Source organism: Stigmatopora nigra, chromosome 7 (assembly GCF_051989575.1).
Source record: "Stigmatopora nigra isolate UIUO_SnigA chromosome 7, RoL_Snig_1.1, whole genome shotgun sequence".
NCBI classification, from domain to species: Eukaryota; Metazoa; Chordata; class Actinopteri; order Syngnathiformes; family Syngnathidae; genus Stigmatopora; species Stigmatopora nigra.
The window spans coordinates 2,261,472-2,283,881 of NC_135514.1; the positions used below are offsets into that span (position 1 = coordinate 2,261,472).

General features: G+C 37.6%; 3 protein-coding genes across 5 annotated transcripts; 1 reads left to right on the forward strand and 2 right to left on the reverse strand.

Moving 5' to 3' along the window:
- Positions 1-1,120: 1,120 nt before the first annotated feature.
- Positions 1,121-7,220, reverse strand: zdhhc11 (zDHHC palmitoyltransferase 11). Of its 2 annotated transcripts, XM_077720819.1 has the most exons (11): positions 6,921-7,218; positions 5,676-5,894; positions 5,265-5,443; positions 3,916-4,017; positions 3,707-3,831; positions 3,447-3,602; positions 2,529-2,647; positions 2,410-2,459; positions 2,250-2,313; positions 1,905-1,980; positions 1,121-1,743 (listed from the first exon to the last, which is right to left on the reverse strand). In XM_077720819.1, the coding sequence occupies exons 1-11, from the start codon at positions 6,936-6,938 to the stop codon at positions 1,598-1,600; spliced, it is 1,254 nt and encodes a 417-aa protein (XP_077576945.1). In that variant the 5' UTR covers positions 6,939-7,218; the 3' UTR covers positions 1,121-1,597. The 2 variants fall into 2 exon arrangements, with proteins under 2 accessions (XP_077576945.1, XP_077576946.1); XM_077720820.1 differs by lacking the exon at positions 3,447-3,602 and having other exon boundaries at positions 6,921-7,220.
- A 361-nt stretch (positions 7,221-7,581) lies between these two features.
- brd9 (bromodomain containing 9) lies at positions 7,582-14,034 on the reverse strand. The gene is made up of 17 exons (XM_077721525.1): positions 13,858-14,034; positions 12,198-12,412; positions 12,008-12,130; positions 11,799-11,928; positions 11,653-11,710; positions 11,347-11,491; positions 11,113-11,223; positions 10,796-10,956; positions 10,590-10,722; positions 10,411-10,486; positions 10,203-10,298; positions 10,007-10,139; positions 9,798-9,909; positions 9,678-9,731; positions 9,495-9,600; positions 8,360-8,530; positions 7,582-8,278 (listed from the first exon to the last, which is right to left on the reverse strand). Exons 1-17 carry the CDS (start codon positions 13,904-13,906, stop codon positions 8,193-8,195), a joined length of 1,959 nt encoding a protein of 652 aa, XP_077577651.1. The 5' UTR covers positions 13,907-14,034; the 3' UTR covers positions 7,582-8,192.
- trip13 (thyroid hormone receptor interactor 13) lies at positions 13,184-18,829 on the forward strand. Of its 2 annotated transcripts, none has more exons than XM_077721527.1 (14): positions 13,184-13,324; positions 14,289-14,364; positions 14,892-15,051; positions 15,137-15,263; positions 15,487-15,542; positions 15,680-15,770; positions 15,856-15,928; positions 16,000-16,063; positions 16,138-16,224; positions 17,056-17,162; positions 17,251-17,404; positions 17,477-17,589; positions 17,670-17,739; positions 18,327-18,829. In XM_077721527.1, the coding sequence occupies exons 1-14, from the start codon at positions 13,303-13,305 to the stop codon at positions 18,420-18,422; spliced, it is 1,296 nt and encodes a 431-aa protein (XP_077577653.1). In that variant the 5' UTR covers positions 13,184-13,302; the 3' UTR covers positions 18,423-18,829. The 2 variants fall into 2 exon arrangements, with proteins under 2 accessions (XP_077577653.1, XP_077577654.1); XM_077721528.1 differs by lacking the exon at positions 13,184-13,324 and adding an exon at positions 13,899-14,112.
- The last annotated feature ends 3,581 nt before the right edge of the window (positions 18,830-22,410 follow it).

Here is a 22,410-nt window from a genome sequence, read left to right on the forward strand (position 1 = left end):
CAAGATTTGAATCAAGGACTTATCACGTCAGTGCTCACAACGAGCAAGAGTATGCAACAACTAAAACATTTCCTGATTTTTAATACAGAAAAATGTCTTGGAAATTTTTGCAGTACAACCCCCCCCCCCCCCCCCTTCTTAAGGATACCACATTCATCCATTCATGACAGTTTCCCACCATTTCATTTAGATTATTTGACAGAGGCAACGTTTTAGCCATTCCGACAAAGGATAAGTATCCTTTTTTTGTGACATGAACCATATATGTGGACATCAAATTTTGGGTCAGTTATGGCCTACATGATTGACTCAATAACATGACAATGAACAGTAGAAGCTACATCCTAAATATGAATTTGCTGGCAAAAACAAGCTTAATTTTTAAGCAAGCTTTTAAGCCATTTGCTCATCACATATTTCATGCACAGACATTGATTAAGATATGCTGACTGAAGCTTGGGGGCTCTAAATAAGTAGGCTCCAGGGACCCCAAATAAGATCTGCCCAAGAATATTCTTACTTTAATGTATATTAGATCAAATAACTTCTATCTGGCACAGAAAAAGGTTTAAAATTTGAAAAGCCAATCAGATTGCTTAAACATATTCCAGACAAGTTTAGGAGTCGGGGTACTTAAAAATTCTCTGTGGTCACAACTCAATTTGTAATCGGACCAAATGAGGATGAAGTTACTGTTTTTGATCCTGGAAGATTGTGAAAACTGATCTTCGATTAATTTGACTACAATTTTAGACCTTGTAATTAGTAGGTGTGGCATATGTTAAAAAAAGATAATTTTGCTTCAGAATTTGAACCTTGAGCTTTTTAAAAGTTAGGATTATTACATCTGACATAGATCTGACATATTATATTGACAACTTCAAATAATTACTACTCAAAAGCAATTTGTATCATATTAGTAAAATATAATTTGCGGAATAATTTAAAAAACAGTAAATTGTTCATCACTATACTTTTGCCTCTTCAAAATATCAGGCAACTGCGGGGTCCAAACAGCAAATATGGACATATTTTATCCCAACTTTCTCAATAAGATATTTTTGGACCCAAAATCCTTGACAACTATCTGCTCTAAACGAGAAATTAAGACAGCAAACAATTGTTTGTAAATCTTTACTACGAAATGAATTGACACAACTAATGATGTTCAGTCCTCTTCTGGCACAATAATGTGCTCCAGCGTTTTTCTCAACGCATGGATTTATTTGACCATACAAGGTTGTTGCATTGGCTAGTAGATAAAATGACATGATTTATGCATTACTGCCCTGTACTTAGGAGCATGTTTTGTCCGGGAAAAATAAATAAAAGCTGCCCCAAAACATCTAAGAATAATGGCGCAGACGCTTACATTGGAGTTGGACCACCATAAATGTCCATTTGGAGAAAACATAGCCAACATGTATCAATATAAAAAACAAAGAAAGCGGAGCAAAACAATAGTGAGCACTTGTGTAGTATCAAAATGTCGGTATCACTTTGTGGATGTCCTCGAGAACAGCAAAGGATCCACGTTAGCCTATCTTATCAAGGTGTCCCTGAGTGTAAGATACAATCTTGATGAAGCATTTGACTGTTATGTGTCATCCGGAGTCATGACTGAGCTTCCGAGGGGATTCTGGACATCCGGAACACTTTCCACTGACCGGATGCTTTCACTCTGCATGTCACCGCCCCCCGTCCCAGGCTTCCAGCTTCTGGATGTGATCATGTCACTTTTGCCTTTCGTCAAATATTTTCCATGTGAAAGAGGAAAAATATTCATGTAGCTGACAGTATGACCACTAACATAGTATAATGGTTAATGTGGTTTAAAAAAATAGCAGTGTAATATTTTTACGACTGATTTTTTTGGGGGGTGGGGGGGATGAACAAATACTCACTTTCTTTCTCTCTGGAATTTGGTGTGTCATGATGGAAGATGGTGTCTTTTTCTGGCGGTTTATCATCATTTTCCAACTAGGTGAAAGCAGAAATCATGTCATGTAGGAATTCATTCAACTGCATACACAGGTAACTACACACCTTAATTGAAAAAATCTTGAGCATTTGTGCTTAACAAGTGCATATTTTTGGAGGTACATGCCTCAGCCTGAGAGTGGCAGTAACAACTTCTGCAAAATTCCAACGGCAACAATCCTCAACATGATGGCAGCCATTGAGTTAAATGAGTGTAAGTCAAAGTACCAACGTGTGTGCATGTGTGTATATATAAAAAAATGTTCTACCTCTCTGCAGATGGAGTCCGGCAGTCGGCTGGAAAGTGATCCTTTATTGTCAGTCTTGCATGTGCTGTTGATTCATAAAAAAAAAAGAAAAAAAACATTGAAAGATACTCATGGAAAAGTGTATATAGGTACAATAAAACCAGTAGTGACTTGATGCTACCTTGAACCATGAATTTGGGTGGGTTCACAGTCCTTAGAGCTCAGATGATTCTTTAGCAAAGAAAAAAAGTGTTAAAAGGTGACACAGCTGATGGAAAAGGGTCAAGCGAGACTTGTCACCTGTGAGACCTTGCTGCTTATTTGGACTCCATGTGGACTTCCCACTTCAGCATCTCTACTTCTGGCTTCTTTTTGACGCTGCAGCTTTATATAATCAAATGTGCTTAGTCCTTTACACACTGCAACAACATCACCAAGAAGGATTGCAATTTTTTTTTGTTGAAATAAAATGAGTACAAAAAAAAAAAAAACAGGAAAATATGTTGACATTTAGTATATCTAACTTTTAAACTTATATCGTACCCTCCCAAAAAAGTACCTTTAAGCTTTCATATTAAGATCATGCTTTTGATGTTGGGATTTTCTTACTATAGGTTTTAGGTATTCAGCACAATTGACACACACAAACACACGCAGACACACTTGTATGATGCCCCCTACTGTTTTGAAGTGTGAAATACCTTTTTGGAGCAACTTAAAGTAACAAAACTCCAGAAAAGTAAATGCAAGCATTAAGAATGTTAACCCCACCATGCAGACATTTTATATATAGTATATGTATATATGAAATATACATATATATAAAATAAAATAAAAATATAAGTGAAGGATCCATTTTCTGTACAAAAAATATCTTAAGTAAGGGGGTGGGGGTGCTGGAGCCTATCCCAGCCGTCTCCAGGCCAGAGGCGAGGGCACAAGAAAACGGAAAACCATGCACACTCATACCCATACTTAGGGGCAATTTAGAGTGTCCAATCAGCCTAGAATGCATGTTTTTTGGAATGTGAGAGGAAACCAGAGGACCCCGAGGAAAACCACACAGGCCCGGGGAGAACATGCAAACTCCACACAGGTGGACGTGACCTGGATTTGAACCCAGGACCGTAAAGCTGTGAGGCCGACGTGCTAACCACATGCCCTAATACAAAACTACTTGCAAAAAAAAAAGTTGGGGGCGGCTGTTATGTGACTCACAGAGATAGAAATGGAAACAGAGCAGGTGCCAGAGCAGTAGTAGGCACGTGAAGCATAGTAGGACTGTAGCGAAGGCAACTATAAGAAGACCGGCTGCACTCGTTTTCACAGGGGCTGATGGTAGAAACACCAGCCAGGTGTTGTTTGTCAGGACACCTGCAGGATGTGGGTCATTTCACACAGACAAACACACACACACACACACACACAAAAGTACAGGTTTGAATAGAGAAATTATCATTACAAACATGGTGACTCACTATGGAACCGCGGGTCGGTCCGTAAAACGTTTGGATCCACATAGTGCTGGATGAATATAAATGTAATGACAGCAACCAGGAGGACCACGCCGACTGCTGCGGAAGACACCGCGACGAAGAAAAACCTGACGGGAAACACAGGTGAGCTCATGCTTAACGTGTGCAGCAAATAGGTACCGGGGTGCAATATTTATTTCTCTGCTTTTTACCTGTAGTTTCTGCCCCCAACACAGTTGTTCAACCATTTGCAGTGATGATCAAAATCTGACACACATTTGTTGCAAACACTGCAATGTTTCACTTTGGGGCCACTGAGGAAAGGGAACATTTTAGCACCATTAATCACACACTTTATATAAACAATATAATAAGTGTTAGTCCTATGGATCATATTCAAAGCATTCACTAAAAAAAAATAGTAATATAAAATATTACTATTTATATATATATATATATATATATATATATATATATATATATATATATATATATATATATACATATATATATACATATATATATACATACATATATACAAACATATATACATACATATATATATATATATATATATATATATATATATATATATATATATATATATATATATATATATATATATATATATATATATATATATATATATATATATATATATATATATATATATATATATATATATATATATATATATATATATATATATATATATATATATATATATATATATATATATATATATATATATATATATATATATATATATATATATATATATATATATATATATATATATATATATATATATATATATATATATATATATATATATATATATATATATATATATATATATATATATATATATATATATATATATATATATATTTATATAGTGGATTAAGTGTGGCGGCACATTTCAGTTTAGCAGTGGGTTGAAAGTACTTTGAGATACACAAATAAACAGTATAAACTTAATTACCAGAGTTATAGACTAGGTTGAATATGCTAATGTTCTAAATTGGTTAATTAAGAACTAATGAGTGTGCATATTGCATTCATCGTGGTCGTGTTTGCCATTAATGACCAAAAAAACAGTACATATTATCAATCTGCGTCCTGTATATTTGACATTTCTGACTTTCTTTTAATAACAATTGTCACTTTAGTATGCTAAAGGCCTCTAAGCTTGATCTATGCGTATTATAATTAAAATATGAAATTTAGTTTGAAAACCGTAGAGTCCTTATAAGTGGAAAAACAACATGAAGTTCTTTTTCGTTTTTAATATATATTTTTAGATTTTACTAAATAATTTTTGAACTAAAAACACTGTAAAAATTGATTAAAAGTTTACAATTATTGATTTAAAACGGGGAAAATCACGGAATTTAATATATATCTATAATCTTCACTTTAATTTGATCCTAAAACAGAAAGTCGGCACTCATGATTTAATTTTCGGGCCACACAAAATGGTGCGGCGGGCCAGATTTGGCCCCCGGGCCGCCACTTTGACACATGTTTTTTAAAAGATGAACAAAGTTGGCATACGTACACCTTGACGTCACACAGATAACAATGTGAATCCTGGATGACGTGAGCCTGCACTGTGCGGTCAAAAAGAGGCATCGGACCAGCGTAAGTCTTTTTGGCCCTCACGCTGGCATCAGCTGGATCGATAGTCACAGCTGCGACATGACTGAGCAAGTGCACGCCAAATGCCAAACCTACAAACTGGGTGGCGCTATGGTTGAGGAAAAGTTCCTTGATTAAAAGAAACAAAAGCGCTACTGATTCTGAGCTTTTGAGCTTCATGAAGACACAAACAAACAGAGATTCATGTCATTAATAAAAGCTCATAGAAAGCACTAATACAAGAAAAACCTTGTTTCGATGGTCAAGGCTGATTGGTAAACTCGTGAGCCGACTGCGGGGCAGCTGGGGGGCTGCTTTGAGATAAGGATACGGCGTAGAGCACGTGCTTCCAAGGGGACGGCAGGAGAGGGATGAACATGCCAAAGGCCACAATGGCAAAGTAGTTGTACACCAGCCAGACAATGATTTGGAAGACCTGAGGGGGCCAAGTCCATCCGTTCACTCGCGGGGTCTTGGTTGGGACCAGGTCGTTTTGACTGCTGACACGCATGGGGGCAGTTCGTCTCAACTGTCCACGGAGAATGTTTAACTATAGACACCATGAGACAGACGCAAAGCATTACAAAAACAACATTTAAATACACATTTTGATTTTGAGGGTTCCCAATTTGAACCGAACATTTGGCAATATTCTATGTAATCAGATAGAATTGTGATTTCGAAGAAGCTAAAAAAAACTAAAACAAACAAGAAAAAGACAAATGATAATGATCAATGAGATGGGTGGGATAGGCTAGAGAATGGAAAAGTTCATTTATGTATTACAAAATTATTCAATATAATATATTATATCTTTGCTTAATGATAAAAAATAATCTGCAAAAATATCAATGTCATTTACTACCCATTTATGTTAAGAGTGCCCCAAAAAATAATGCTTTATAGTAGAAATACAGTCTCAATTTTCATTGTATTGTGATCTGTGGAATAAAGTATGGATTTTTTTTAATTCAATTTGTTTTTATGAAAAGAAGGTATCTGAAAATCCTTTAACACAAATCAAGAATCAAATTACCAAGGGTCACCCCTTGGGATCAATTCCTGCTTACACACAACAATCATGATGACAACAACAAATTAAGCTAAAATACATTTACTACCATTGCTTTGCCTTGTTGAAATTGACAAAGGAGGAAGAACATTTGAGATTGGAAAACACTGTTGCCACTTCTGTGTGAAATGCCCTAGTTGTGTTTATATTGAACTAAGTAAACAATAAATGTGAGTGTTGAGTGTTTCTCTTTAAATAGACATTTGATCAAAAGCTACAGCCCTTTCTTTTGGGTCATCTGACTCACATGTTTAGCTGTGGGCCCTTCATGCTGACACAAGGCTTTTTGTGTCCGTGTATCGATCTGTATTTGCAACAATTTCCAAACATTTCAACAGACTATAAAATAAATAGACTGCTATTGTTTTGCAGAACGGAATAGCATAGACAACTCGTTAAGAGTTTGGCATGAATAAATGTAAATCAACTTTACGCCCATTGAAACCCTTAGAAAATCATGATGGTGAATATTTGCCAAGTCCAAATGCATTGAAAAAGACTTACATTCGTTGTAGCGCTCATCTTATCAACCGCGGAGTCATCGCTTTTGAGATCCAAACAATGCTCATGGTCATTTCAAGCGAGTGATTCATTTTCACAACTGCATCGCAACATGACATCAAAACAGATACATGAGAAATGGATAAAAAGTCATCTGCAGACGTCCTCAAAAAGGCGTAGTGGAAAGACGACGCCTCAGAAGTTGAAGAAGCAGTTTGCTCGGCTGTGCCATGGCAACTGTTGCGCATGCGCAGTGTCGACGGTGGATGTTGCGTTCAGGTTCCTCACGTCACAGATTGCAGTGATTTATTTGTTTTTCTTTTTGGCTTTCAAATCATTCATTCAAGGCGGCCCGCCGGATTGAGTGGTTAGCACGTCGGCCTAACAGCTTTGGGTCCTGGGTTCAAATCCACATCAGTCCACCTGTGGAGTTTGCATGTTCTCCCTGGGTATGTGTGGGTTTCCCCTGGGTACTCCAGTTTCCTCCCACATTCCAAAACATACAAAAATTCAATCCATTTACAATGATAGGCATCCAATCAATCCATTTTGATTGACAAAGGCTGGCAGCACCGTCACACGAACATTATAAATGAAAAGCATGTTTTTTTTATTTTTTTTATTCAAGATGTTGAGTAGATATGAAACCACAAATTTTTATAAATACATGTGAAAGAATTTATTAATTTATGTTGCACTCATAAAAAAACACAAAAAAATAAAGCAGAAGTCCATAATTCATTCTCATTAGAGGCCTATGACACAAAGGCTTAAGTAAAAAGTACAAGTGACATAACATATTTTTATCTTTATCAGAAAAGGTTGAGAACAGTTCTTCACAACATAAAAAATGTTGAGACATCTCTCTACTATTTCACATATTAGGGTTACCCCAGCATGTCTAGTTAAGTAATCACATTTTACGTTGTAATTGTTGAGCAATACCACTTTCTCCATGCATGCAATAGACATGCACTTGTACTCAGTTAGAAAAATATTTTTTCTTGAATATGGTTGGTGACCAACCATTTCCCATACTGCAAATTTTTGAAATACACAATTGTATGACAGGACATAATAAAAAGAATTAACATTATCACATATAAGTAGGGTCTTCCAAAAATACTGTTCCGCAGACCAAAATGTTCTCCTTGCAGCAAGTTTGAAACCCCCAAAGTAAACAGTCTGTACATTACATATTCAAGTTTATAGGTTTGTGTTGTGGCCACAGTATGTTACAGCCAAAGTCACAGGTGAAGATTTGAAACCATGTGCTCAGTTGTTGTTGGCTGGGCTCTCTGACTCTGGAGACTGCAGGAATTCGTAGGGATCGTGAACCATTTCGGACTGTGCTGGGCTCCCTGTTTAAAACGACAGCCATGGAATTGAGTGTGGAGACAATACGTAGCTTTAAAAAGGCTTAAAAGTAACAGCAAGACTACCCAAGTGGTGTTGATCCCTCTCGGAGGCGTTGGAGAGGGACGAGAGGTTGGACGAAGGCCTGGAGCCGACTCGGTCCACTTGAGCGTCCTGAAACTCCTGTAGGAGCTTGTCAGCGTCTTCAAATTGCTGTTGGCTTTCCTCATTTCCTGGCTCCTTCTTCACACCTTTACCTGACAAATGAGTGTTAAAAGAAAAGAAAATAGAAATAATAATTATAAAAAGAATATCTTTTTAAAGCACCTACAAACAAAAACCCCAATATTCTACCAGAGAACAAAGAATGCGCAATGGCAAGTGAGCATGACTTTTTTTTTATTATTATTTATTTTTTAGTCTTTATGGTTGAACTTCTGATATTAACAGTCAGGATGGAGTGAACTTTAAGATCAATTCTCCTCTGGAGCCAGTAGTGGCATGGTTACATTTTAAGGATTGATGCAAAGTTCAATTCTGCAACAACAAAGACGAGAACAAACAAAGGTGCTGTCTGTGTCATGTGATAAAACTACAAAAGATGAGATAAAAGTCTGTTTAGCTGGCGTATTTTGGAGGCTCTGTGATGAAATTAGGCCTATTTATTAGAGGTTGGGTTTGATAAGGTGTTTAGCACCACACTGAACTAGGGAGAAAAAATCATTAAACCCAAAATTTGATCAAATCTCCACACAAATTGATATACTACTCTATTCCATTTGCTTCTACTACATTATCAGTGACAGTATGCTGCAACATGGTTTATGTTTTCTGTTGTAAACTGGAGGGTATTTTTTGATTTTGCAGTTAACAGAGGAGATTTACACTCCACTGGCATCTTTGCAAGTTTCATTCAAAATTAATAATGCTCTCTTCACTTCTAAGGCACTGGGATTCATAGATGCTGGACAGTGTAGGTAGGGGGCAGTTGATGATCAGGTGGTGGTCTCTTCAACAACTTGGCACTGAATGTCTCCAAAACTATGGAACTCACCCTGGAACAAGCCTGCTCCACTCTGCTGACCTCACTTGGACTACTTATTCAATTATTTCTTATTTATCGATTATTTATTTGTCCATTTGTTGTTGTTATTTGTGGTAAACGCTTTGAATCTCAATGCTTGTGTAATGACAATAAAATAATTCAATTCAAGAACATACCTAGTGTATTGAGCATGGACATATCAAGAGATAAGTCGGGGTAGTTTTTTAGTGACATGAAGTCCAACACTGAACTGCTCTCTCCAAGACCAGGCCCATCCGCCATCTAAATGCAAATAAAACTGACCGTCAGTTAAAATTTAGATGCCATTGAACTTCAAACTAATCCAACATTCATCCCACCTGCATGTCACAGAGGCCGGTCTTGGTTTCGTCAGGTTTCAGCATGTTTCTCTTCTGAAATATGAACATTGGGGGTCAAAGTTGAAGTTTAATCGTTGTCAAATTGTTTGCATCACACACCTGCCGAATCTGATTGGCGGCTTTTGCATGATCGCCGGCTGTCATCTTGTCCATTAGTCCATCAACCCAATGCCGGGTGACACTTCCACAGCCCTTCACAAAGTCCAGAATGCTATTAGTGGGAGAAAAAAATGGCAGACAATTCAAACTGCTGGCACTTTCAATTGGAATATACATAATTTTCAATAAGGGAGACCCGCCATTGCTACCTCAGAGCACATTGTACCCCCGTTTCATCTCCGTATGCTGAACACAGCAAATCTGACTCTTCAGGTGACAAATCTGGAAAGACTGAGTTCTTCTGAAGGCTTTGAATATTATAGGCACTGCTCAGGAAAGTCACTGCAAAACAAGTGAAGGATATCTAAGTGGAAAGAACTTCAAGAGGACATTTTAAAATCGTACCTTTGTGTCTCCTGTCATCTTTGAAGCCCAGTGTTGTTAATCCTGGAAGAAGCTTATTTGATAGTGAGCTCAAGTCCACTTTGTGAGTCTCCTCTTCTGTAAAAGTCAAGCAAGTCTGGGTATTTTTTTGCCTTATAGATGTAATTACTACTACATTCAGTTTTTTTTAATGACCCTGCTTAATAGAAAACATAGAATGGTATCAAACCTTCTGCATCGGGATCAACCTGATTGACGACCGTGTAGATAAGAGACGTGTCGGAATCTTTTTGCAAGTAGCCAATCTAAAAACAAAGCAGACGTAACAGGGTAAATAGTGCTGATACACTGGATACATGATTAAAGCTTGAGGAACAATGTGGGACAGGAACATAGAAAGTACAAAACCTTTGAGTTCGGCATGTATCTGTTGATACGATCTCGGGCTTCATCTGCTGAATGTTCCACCAGGGCAAGAACGTGCTCCTCTGCTGTGCTGTCTGTCAAGCTGCAGGCATTTCCCTCCAACTCAAACAGGTAGCTGAAAACAAAGAAGCTATTGAGGTGTAGCCATTTCTTTAACCTTTACTCGTTTTGACAACATTGTCGCTTACGTCATGTCTTTCACGGGTAATTTTTTGGACTTTTTGGCCGACTCTACCGGCATAGGAGTTGTGTCTGTTGGAGGTACATCAGCTCCAAGTTCATCGTCTCCCAAAACGGCTGCCATGTCTTGCATGAAAGACATGCTGCGCTTCAAAACCAACAGACGATCCTGACGAGAACAGTAACCAAAGTTTATTGCAGTGCTTCACAATAATTTTCTGTTATGACACCCCCGGGAGCTAAGCAGCCATGCTAAGGTGTTCGTTCTCTAGTTATCCATACTTTTCTCCCAGGTGGTTTTCGATGAGTCTTTTTTTTTTTTTACCTTACTCATCATCTTGAAACCAGTATGAAGAAGTTTCTTGGCTTCCTTGTAGTACACAGTCTCCGGACGGTTGTACACCATGGCATTGTCACACATCAATTTAAAGTCCGCCTAATGAACACAATGGATTCAAAGAGGCAGTGTCAAAAGGCATTCCGATTTGATACTTTTTAGCCAAGTGATAAGACGGACTATCCCTATGGATCCAAAATTCAGTACTCCCCATTATCTCACCTTGAATTCAGTCACTGTATTGTACTCATTGTTTGTAATCTTGTCTTTCAAGGTGCTGAAGTCCATAGGATGCTTGATGATCATTGAGTAATTGGGAGCGATTGCGTCTGTGACTGGGAAGGCAAAGAAACCATGGGCATCTTTTCTGTGGGGAAAAGAAGTAAAGACAGTCAATGGGAAATTCATGAGAAGACTAGTTCTTAATTGGCAGTATTACTACTGTAAGTCAACTTGAACTAAGTCTTCAATTGAGCTTTTACTACATAGATCTAGCAAAAATGATCAAATAAGAGTTCTCAATCTCACCTCTGTAGCTGCCGTAAGAAATGCTCCAGTAATAGTTGTCGAGGAGTGGATTCACTCTCTGTATTGGGGCGAAATAAATGAAAATGTAGCAAATTCACAACCACATTTTGATCTCACTAATAGTAAACATGTAAATGAGCCCTTACCGTGCTGTGTTCGACATGCTCGCACTGGCCTTTCCCCTTGCTGCTCCACTTCAATTTTAACACCAGGATGAAATTCCTCAAATTTAGGCCCACACTCAAACTTGTCCTTCTTTCTTTTCTTTTCTTCTGGCTGAGTCATAAAAATCATACGTGTAAATATCACAGTCAAAAGTAAGAGCGGACCTGCCACATTGCATTGAATTTCTCACCTCTACTTTGATACTTGATTTGGATATCGTAAAAGGTTCGACAGGCACCCCAGCGCTGACCACGTTAGTTGCGCATGCCTCAGATTCATTCTGCTCTCGCTCTCTCTTCTTCCTCTTTTCCTCCTGTTGTATAAGAGAAAATAAACATGTTTTGACATTGAAATGGAAGTGAGTCTTCCATAAAACAAACCTTCCGTCGTTTTCTCTCTTCATCGTCTACATATTTGTCTTTATCCTTTTCAGATTTCTTCTTCTTCTTTTTCTTTTTCTCTTTGTGGCGTTCATGGTCTGATCGGTCGTCATAGTAGCTGGAGTCATGGCCAGAACCTGAGAGTTCTGTTACCTCGCTGCCTCCTACTTTGAGCACGAGCTTCAGTGGCTTCTCCAATGCCTTGTCCTCATAGTCTGAAAAATATTTCAATGAGGAAACTGAACCAAGTAAACACCATAGGAACACTTTATCAGGCACTCATTTAACTCAGTGGCTGCCATTCAGGGGGCTAAATTTAAAATACATTTTGACTATGGGAGAAGATGGCCACGATCATTCAAATGGATTAGAATGGATCAATACGAAAGATTATCATGTGCTGTTGTCTCAAAGACGTTGAAGGCCTTATTGTTTTCCTTAAAAAAAAGTACATTTAATTTTTTGAAGTTTACATTTTGTAGTTTAAAAAATAATGAGTCAAGTCAGTACAGTACTCTTTAAAAAAATGTATCATGTATTCTTTTTAACCCTAACTTTAACCCTAACCACTAACCCAAACCCTAACATGACGATGACACAAGACTTGGAAATAAGCAAGTTGCCATTAATTAAACTTTACCCAAATTAAATAGTATTATATTATGAATATTATAAGACGAATAACCTCCATTGGCGCATAAATTGTCATTAATACCTGTTATAGCTGTATTACGGATACAGTAGAGCAGTGGTTCTTAATTTGGATTCGATCGAACCACGATAACATGATCCACGTAATCATAACTGACTGCAGATAGGCAACCTATTCCAGAAAGAGCCGCAGTGGGTGCGGGTTTTTGTTCCAATCAATTCAACACAAACAGTTTAACCAATGAGCTTTCTGCTGAAACATGAAGCACCTGACTGCAATCCACTGAATGCACCTCTAAGACACCAGATTGGTGAAAGGGCTTCCTCTTATCGGTTGGAACAAAAACTCTCTGGAATAGGTTGCCTACCCCTGGGTTAGAATTAGGATTTAAGGTTGGAATGGAAGGTTAGAATTAAGTGTTAGTATTTAGGGTTAGGGTATGAATTTAGGTTTATGGTTAGAATTAAGCATTGGGGTAAGTATTTAGGATTAGGGTTAGAATTAGTATTTAGGAATAGGGTTAGAAATTAGGGTTCAAGATAGAATTTAGGGTTCGGGTTAGAATTTATTTTTTGAATTTAGGGTTAGGGTAAGAATTTATGGTTACAGTTTAGGGTTAGGATAAGAATTTATGGTTAGAGTTAGTTAGAATTTAGGTTTGGATTGTAGTGTAAGGATTTAGGGTTAAAATTTAAGGTTAGAATGTAGGGTTAGGGTATGAAACTGGTGGGGTTCGGTGAATGTGCATATGAAACTGGTGGGGTTTTGTAGCACTGCAGTAGAGTATGAATTAAACGGACGGTACTTAATGTTTAAACAAAATCACAGTTGAATCAAGACATGAGACAAATATAATGATGAAGTATATGTTATTAGGAAAATCCTCTCACATTCAAAGAATAAAAAACAAAAGTATATTTGCTGCCTTTGCCAGTATATTTCATGCATACAGCGTTAACAATAACAGACATCGTTAATTGACCAAATGTAATAAATGTATTCAAATACCATCGACTGTTCTCCACTCCGGTTTATGTTTCTTGTGTTTCTTCCCCATTGTGGAATGGCCGACCTCAAATTTGTTTATTTAATGTGTATATTTAGCGTTCTTGTAAGCATATCATTTAGCATTACGGTGTAGCTGTCCGGAAACGGCGTCTTACGAGTATTATTTTTACGTCCGGGTCAAAGACAGCGCGCTGAAAACGACTTTTGAATTCACCGCCTGGTCCATTACTTCAGAAAACTGCAAAGTTCACTTTGGTATGCATAAATATGTATAAATCATTACGTTTAGTGTTTTTATGTTAGTGTTAGGCTAAAATGACTCGGGACTGTCGTAGCTACACTTATTGAAATTTATCGCTATCGACCAGGTTATGTATGTAAGTGTGGTATGAATTTTAACTTTTTGCATTATGTTATTATTCTGTCTCCAGGAATGGAAACTGACACAATGGATGCGAATGACCAAAACCAATCGGTTGTTTTGGAAGTACATGTTAAATCCCAAAGGTGGGTTGAAGCCAGATGTTGTCACAATGATGTTCTTTCCCCCCATCCGTATTAGCTGTGGTTGTGCTTTTAGACTGCAGTCAACAACACTTTTACATCTGCTGTGATTTATTTCATAATTTTGAGCCTCTATATTATTTTTTATTATAACCCACGACGGGGAAAGTGGCTTTTTTTAGAATTAATTAGAAAAGAAAAAATGCCCCTTAAAATTTCCTTTTTTAAAGGGCATTTCTACATACCTTAAAATCTGATTTTGGGTTATGTTGAAAATTACCACCTCTCCCTCAATATAAGTCCTTTTCTTTGCTTAAACATCTATAAGCATATTTTCGTTTATTAACCAGAAAAGTAGGTCCAGCCTGAAGAAGGAATTTTGGTGTGATCAAGAATTAAAAATGGAAAAATACAATTAAATAAACAGAAATTCACGGTGCTCGGCAGCATGTATGGCAATCGTTGAGTTAAATGAGTTTCTTATAAAGGTTGAATACACTTTCTATTCTTGTACCTTGCTTATATTGCAGCACGGCTAAGTTATGTGATGTGAGAATGCATGTCCAGGCTATGCTTAGTCGCCACAGCACAGTGTTTGGAAACTACAAGTGGTCAGAGTTTGATGAAAACTTCCTCAGCACTCATGTTGAATCTATCGCCATTGTTGACCGGGAGGACCTGCCATCCCAAGTAGGTTATTTGAGCTCTGTTGCATTGGTTTAAATGATTTCTTCTGATGTTCATTTGTCATTCTTGTTTTTTTTTCCACATTCAGGCCATCGATTTGACGAGGAGCCAGTTTTCCGTTCACATCTTCACTCTTAATGAGGATGGGCCGAGTACACTCTGTTTGGAAGATGATGAGGAGCTTTCGGCAGCTAATCATTGGTTGCTTCCAACAGGTGACGTAAGGAGAGAGCTCTTCTCCATCACAATTGAATTCTCGCTCAAATCTTTCAAGTAAACATGCGAATGCTATGGCATCAACGGGAGTGTGTTTGAAAGGCGCCTTGGACACGCCTACTGAATCTAAGCAACCGATTTGAAAGAATTGTATTGTTCATTCATTCAAATTTGTCAATGTTGTTAACAACTGTCATTACTTGATCCCATATTTCCTAACAGCTAATTTCCATGGCCTTTGGGACAGTCTGGTGTATGACAGTGGGGTAAAAACTCAGGTATATAATACATAAATGTTGCTTAGTATTATTCAATTAATCTGATTTGAAATGACTGCTGTTAATATGATATCATTACATTGATAATAGGATGAGAGCAAATTGCTTAATTTACAAGTGATCATCTTCTCTTCCAGTTACTGGATTATGTCACAACAACAATTTACTTCTCAGACAAGAATGTTGACAGTAATCTGATTTCTTGGAATCGGGTTGTGCTACTCCACGGTAACAATAACAAAATAACAATCCCACGATTATTATTCCAATTTGTATTACAGATCTAAAGACATCTATTTTTTCTAACATCCAGGTCCGCCAGGCACCGGAAAAACATCTTTATGCAAAGCTCTTGCCCAGAAGCTTTCAATTAGACTGTCAGATCGGTGAGAAGACCATTTAATTGAATATGCCTCGACTTCAGTTTATTTTATTCATCTGCTCCCTTACCATGCAGGTATATATATGCGCAATTTGTGGAAATCAATAGCCACAGCTTGTTCTCAAAGTACTTCTCGGAGGTAAATGAGCTCTTATTTGTTTTTGATGGAAACTGTTTTTTTTTTTGTATACTAACCACTTGTCTTTGTTGTAGAGTGGCAAACTGGTTACAAAAATGTTTCAGAAGATTCAGCATCTTATCGATGACAAAGATGCTCTTGTGTTTGTTCTTATTGATGAGGTAAACAAAACAATTCTAGTTGTCCTTCTTAATATTGTGGAGGGAGGGGAAAACTATAATTGGGATTAAGGAAGACGGTTTTATGATCGAGATGCACATTTTTTTTAGATCGTGGCATATTTATTTGAACATATTCAGATACAAACTGACTAGTTTTGTAGATTTTCTAGTCTCTTAGGTTTTTATTAGTTTTCTTTGCACTGCATGGAGTTCAAGTTAAGTGCTCAACAGCAAAAATTACACAGATTGTGCAATAAAATCGAAAATACATTTCATTTTTTATGCGCCCACCAGCAAATCCTATTATTAAATGGAAGCAGCTAATTAAAAGTAGCAACGCAACGCCTCCTAAACCAAGGAATATTTACAGTCAAATGCCTCGGGACCATTTATAACTTTTACAACACTGTTGGGGCCGCTTTTTTATTTTGGTAAGGGATATATTCAATACTGCTAATTTTATGTCAATATATACATTTCATAGGTGAATACAATGTTTAATGATGGTCTAGTTTCTTATATTTTCATTAGAAATTTATTTAAAACTACCAGTTAAAAACACTAGTTCTTAATGAAATATTTGTCAAAACAAAATGGAAAAAATCTTTTTGACCAGATTGCCCAGCCCTAATTGGGATAAATGATTGTTGATTTATGAGTTTCATTTACGATGTAATATGTGAAACTTCACAAATGCGAGACAAAAAACACATCAAAAAAATTAACAGACCTAAAAAACATGCGACTATTTTACTAGATATTTTATAGTATCACCCTCTTTATATATGCAGCGGACATTTTCCAGCAGAATATTTGTCCTGTCTCATGTAGGTGGAGAGTCTGACAGCAGCCAGGAACGCCAGCCAAGCGGGAACGGAACCGTCTGACTCCTTCCGCGCGGTCAACGCTGTCCTCACTCAGCTGGACCAAATCAAACAGTTGGAAAAATTTAGCAAGCATTTTACATTTTTTACCCCCCTGAGGAACAAGTTCTGTATGATGTCAACGTTCAGGTTCCTCCTACAGACATTCCAACGTGGTGATCCTGACTACCTCCAATGTGACCGAAAAGATCGATTTGGCCTTTGTGGACAGAGCAGATATTAAACAGTACATCGGACCGCCATCTGAGAAAGGCATTTACAACATCTTTCTTTCTTGCCTTGAGGAGCTCATGAAGGTCATTCAGAAACTCCCTCCGAAATGAAATGTGTGATAGTCAGTGATATTAACCAGTTCTTCATATGCGCAGTGCCAAATCATTTACCCCCGACAGCCACTTTTCACCATCTATGAGCTGGAGACGATGGGCTTTGCAAAGAATGAGGTCTCTGAACACAGCCTGGTGCTTAGAAACATTGCACTGTGAGTGTTTTTTTCCCATAATGCATCAGCAGCCAAGTTGTGGAACCTTTTTTTTCTAATATTAATGTGATTCTTTCCAGGAAATGCAAAGGTCTGAGTGGAAGGGTCCTGAGGAAATTACCCTTTCTAGCTCATGCACTCTTTGTCAAGGTAAGTCTCGGATTGAAACTGCAAATTAATTTCTCGCCTATTTAATTAATATGTTGTCAATCATTGATCTTCAACTTACTATAATTTACTTTATCGACTAATCGGATGGTTATAATTAAATGATTAATCTGACAAATTGCAATTACGAATTACTGTTTAATAATAGTAATTAACAACCAACAAGCAAGTGACGTTGTTTTAGGCATGATTCAATGGAGCCAAAATTAATGACTATTTCCTTCAAAAATACTATTTTCTTACAACTGTACTGTTCTAACTATACGACATAAAAGTTGTTCAATTGTTTATTCAAATAATTAGTATTAAACATAAAAAAAACACAACTAATGCACTTGCAGTGCACTTTCTTGTAACTATATGAGATCATTTAGTCTACATGGTGACAACTTCCAACTTTATTCAAACAGAGGAAAGTTAGGATCTTAACATTTTGATTAATGACAGATTGGAAGCAACAATTAACTGCATACTGCCCCCTACTGTTCACATGTTGCACCTTTCATTGTGAAATAGATCTGAGGCATTTAAACAACCAGGCTAACAAAATCAATTTGATTTTCCTCCAGGCACAAAAAGTAACCCTGCAAAGGTTTCTTAAGGCCATGGAGCAGGCCGTGGATAAGCAGAAGGAGGAAGTATCTAACCTAATGAATGCCGTATGAGACATTTGTACCTTTAAAAGCTTCAGCAGTTTTTACGACACATGTTTACACTCATCGGTTTATCCTCAGAAAGTTATTATTTCAGATAAATGCTGTCCGTATATTTATTGCTGCTCAAACTGTTTCTCGGCCAGTGAGGATGAGGTTAAGATGATGAAAGTGTCGGCGAAGAACAGTGCGTCTTTGGTTCCTGACTGAATTTTGTTTCCGCAGTTGCAGTTTAACCCAACTTTGTTGTAATGAGCCCAAGTCAATGTATGTGTTATTATTGTTATAAATCACCAATGGAAAAACAGTACAGCAGTAAACAAATGTGTGTTTGACGAAGAGAGCCATAAACAATTCATATTTTAAACATTCCTTGAGAGCCATATTCAGAATTTAAAAGTAAAAATACATAAACATTGTGAGCATTTATTATTCATTTCACCACGTTGAATGTAAAAAAAAAAAGTCAGAATTCTTTTGAGGACATTATTTCACTGTTGCTAATCAATGAGTATCAATACGAGTATACATGCAGAAGTGTCTAATGAAGAAAAATTATAATTTAAAAAGGTACTAGAGATAGTTTCGGTGCCACAGTGACGCTCCCATTGGTGTGTTCGGGACTAGCAGTTCCCATATTTTACCACACAGGTTCGCGGCAAGCCATATACACCCAGGAAAAAAGCCACATATGGCTCCCGAGCCATAGGTTCCCTACCCCTGCAATATTGCATATAAAGAAAATGATATAGCACTGACCAAACATCTTTTTTTCTCGTTATGTGTTTAAAAAAACACAGACGATTTTCAAGCGTCATATACATTACCATCATTCCGTTTTTTGTACTATATGTGTGAGCAACAACTGCAGTGAAAAAATTTTGTCACCAGATGGCGCCCTGATATTTGACACTCCCCTAAATTCCCTTCAAAGTGTTTTCTAATAAATCCTAGATTCCTAGTTGTTGATGATCAGGATTTGATCGAATAGAATAAGGTTGGCTAACCAAATTGACCTTGTGAAAGACACTCAGCAGGGATGTTTTTTTCCAGACTTGCTCCTACAAGTTGTTGGAATAAGTTCAGACAGTGTGACCTGTAGTGACATTCCGTGCTTGCTTGACTCCTTGACCTGAACGCACAACTGTCACAGGGCTCCTGATATGTATCAGTCATAAGCAGTGTTTATATGAAGAGATCAGTGGTGGTATTGTTCCTATGAGCATGTCTCGCATTCTGTGAATACTCTGCTTCTTTTCGTGTCAGCTGCACTGTGACAGACAATGGGCCTTTTGTTGGGCAACAGTTCTTTTTTTTTTCTTCTTCACACAACTTCAAAGGTTGCTACAGAATGTAAAAGGACAGTTAATCTTTAATGGACAAACAATCACCCCGTGTCGCCTTCAAAATAGCTTTACTCAGGTTGCCAAACTGAAAACAATTGACGTGGTGCATTATTATCGAAGTCTGTCATTAAGATCAAACAGAGGGTTTGTACTTCTAGTATTTCATACTAGGTTGACGAAATCTTGAGTTGGATTCACTCTATATGCTATAAAATCACTCAATTGACAAGGGAAGACATTTGTTAAGCTAGAGAAAAGGAAGTGGAGAAATACTACAGGAATGGGTAATGTAAATAAAACCATAATTACTGCCTGCAACCTGCGTTCTTTTCGTAGTAGCTGTCATAGGGTAATTAAGTGAGAGAGGAAATAAAAGTCAAAAGCCCCATTGTTATAGGGGGGGGGGGGGGGGGTAAATACAATGACAGAAATTCACACAAAACAAATAGTCTGATGTTTCATGTAATTGGCTCAAGGTAATGGAATACCAGTGTATGTGCCAATGGTGACAGGTCCCGCAGGCATTCAAATATAAAACAATGGAAAACACCTCGTTTTGTTTTGGATACTTAGGCGGATTACAGTTTTTTAACTGAACATGAGTGAAAAATGTGTTGCCGTGTTTGTTAACATGACAACAATATTTTAAGCCTAAATGCTAACATTAGATTAACCAATGCCTGTTTTCTGAAAACTAATACTACATAGTATTGGTATTTTTAGCAAACACTTCAGTAAGATCAAATGTGTTTCTCAATTGATTTAATAGCAAATGAATCTATATTTATAGATTTTTTTTGTCTTTAAATATGAAGATAAGCCCTTTTTAAACCTACCTAAACATGACCAAATTCTGTTGTCTACATTCAACCATTTTTTTGTGTGTAACCTTCACTGTTTTAATCCAAAATATCCAAGTGTGTGATTTTGGATGATATTGTGTGTTACCTTTCCGCATGATTACATAGATACAGATAACCTAATGAAGCCATTAAGGCTGGGGTTCAGAGTCTGGGTGACTGAGTATAGAGATTGAAATGTGCCTTCTTAAAGATGAAAAATCTTTGATGCTATGCCCTGATTAATATGGGGATATTTTTTTTTTGTAAAAGAGAGTTACTTTGAAAGTTTCACATGCTGTTAATATTATCCTCATGTCTACCACCCACTTTGAAATTGAATTTCACAGGGTTCACCTCTGGTTGTGTAAACAGGGCTTGCTATTGTGAATGATTTCAAAAGGTTAACATTTGTGGTGATCAGAAACATATTCCTACACCACAGAATAACCGATCAGGATAATCTTTTTGGGACACTGAAAAATCAGGCGTTTGTTGATTTTGATAGGATAAGCAAGCATGCACCCTAATTTTTGTATTCATGAGAAGTTGACAAATTCAGACATAAATGTGTGGCAGCCTTGTGGTTTGAGTGGGTAACACGTCGGCCTCACAGTGGGGGACCTGGGTTCAAATTCAGGTGTGTGGAGTTTGCATGTTTTCCCCAGGCTTGCGTGGATTTTCTCTGGGTACTCCGGTTTCCTCCCACATTCCAAAAACAAGCATGGTAGGCTGATTGGACACTCTAAATTCCCCCTAGGTATGAGTGTGAGCGTGAATGGCTGTTTGTCTCCTTGTGCTCTGCGATTGGCTGGCCAGCAATTGAGGGTGTCCCCCGTCTCTGGCCCGAAGTCAGCTGGGATAGGTTCCAGCACCCCCTGCAACCCTATTGAGGATAAAGTGGTTCAGAAATGAATGAATGATACGTAAATGCACGTAATACTGCTCTGGTGATGTCCTTGAAAGGTGAGGACATTTTATTCAAAATATCCCGCTTCTTTCGCCATCATACTCTTGCATTTCCCCGAGTGTTCACTCATGTGTGGGATCCCTTCAAGGAAAGTCTCTGATGTAGCAGAGGAAAGCGAGAAACGTAAAAAGGATGCAGGCTGCATCCTGTGAGCCTGCCTGCATGAAGGGAAGGCAATAATGAGTGAAGGGTGGCATCAATAAGATATAAAAATGAGGTACTCATCTGAATTGCGGCAGTACACGTGAAAATATTCTTTGCTGAAAGCTTCCATCGGCATCATCCAGTTACATTCTTGCACACAAAAAGTGGAATAAAGCAGCATGGTTGAATTAGTCAAGGAAAACATGAGTCTATGGCTCTCCATGTCGTGATAATGAGACTGTGAGCCAAAGTATTTAAATCAGTAATTGTCAAAGTGATGTCCCAGTTGGATTTGTGGGCTCAACCAATAGGCTGGTACTGACTTTTCCAACTGCATAAGCACAATATAAAGTTGGCATTATCCCCTAACCCAGTCCGGGCTGCTTTCCCGGATTTTATTTTCATCTCTTGGTAATACGTGCAAAAACTGTTCTGTTTTAATGTTTGTACTGATTTTATTCCTTGTATTTTGTGCCATGTTTTTCATTATTATTAGCATTATTATTTTTTGTGGGGCGGCACGGAGTGGTCAGCAGGTTCGGCTCGTAGGTTTGAGATGTATGTCTTCCTGTTTGGAGATTACATCCTCGCTGTACTCGTGTGGGCTTTGGCAGGCAACTCTGTTTGTTTTCCACATCTCCAATATATGTTTTTTCTTTGTTTTGTCACATCATATTGTTCAAAAATGTGCACCCTCTCAT

Coding starts and splice junctions, on each gene's coding strand:
- zdhhc11 (XM_077720819.1), bottom strand. Junction 5,444..5,675: donor GGAAGCACGTGCTCTACGCC/GTATCCTTATCT, acceptor AGCGCCACCCAG/TTTGTAGGTTTGGCATTTGG. Junction 3,603..3,706: donor GACCGACCCGCGGTTCCATA/GTGAGTCACCAT, acceptor CACATCCTGCAG/GTGTCCTGACAAACAACACC.
- trip13 (XM_077721527.1), top strand. CDS start 13,303: ATGGTTAGAATTAAGCATTGGG. Junction 15,264..15,486: donor TCATTGGTTGCTTCCAACAG/GTGACGTAAGGA, acceptor ATTTCCTAACAG/CTAATTTCCATGGCCTTTGG. Junction 17,405..17,476: donor GCCTTGAGGAGCTCATGAAG/GTCATTCAGAAA, acceptor TCATATGCGCAG/TGCCAAATCATTTACCCCCG.
- brd9 (XM_077721525.1), bottom strand. CDS start 13,906: ATGGGGAAGAAACACAAGAAACATAAACCGGAGTGGAGAACAGTCGAT. Junction 12,413..13,857: donor GGAGTGGAGAACAGTCGATG/GTATTTGAATAC, acceptor AATATTTTTCAG/ACTATGAGGACAAGGCATTG. Junction 8,279..8,359: donor GAGGGATCAACACCACTTGG/GTAGTCTTGCTG, acceptor CGTTTTAAACAG/GGAGCCCAGCACAGTCCGAA.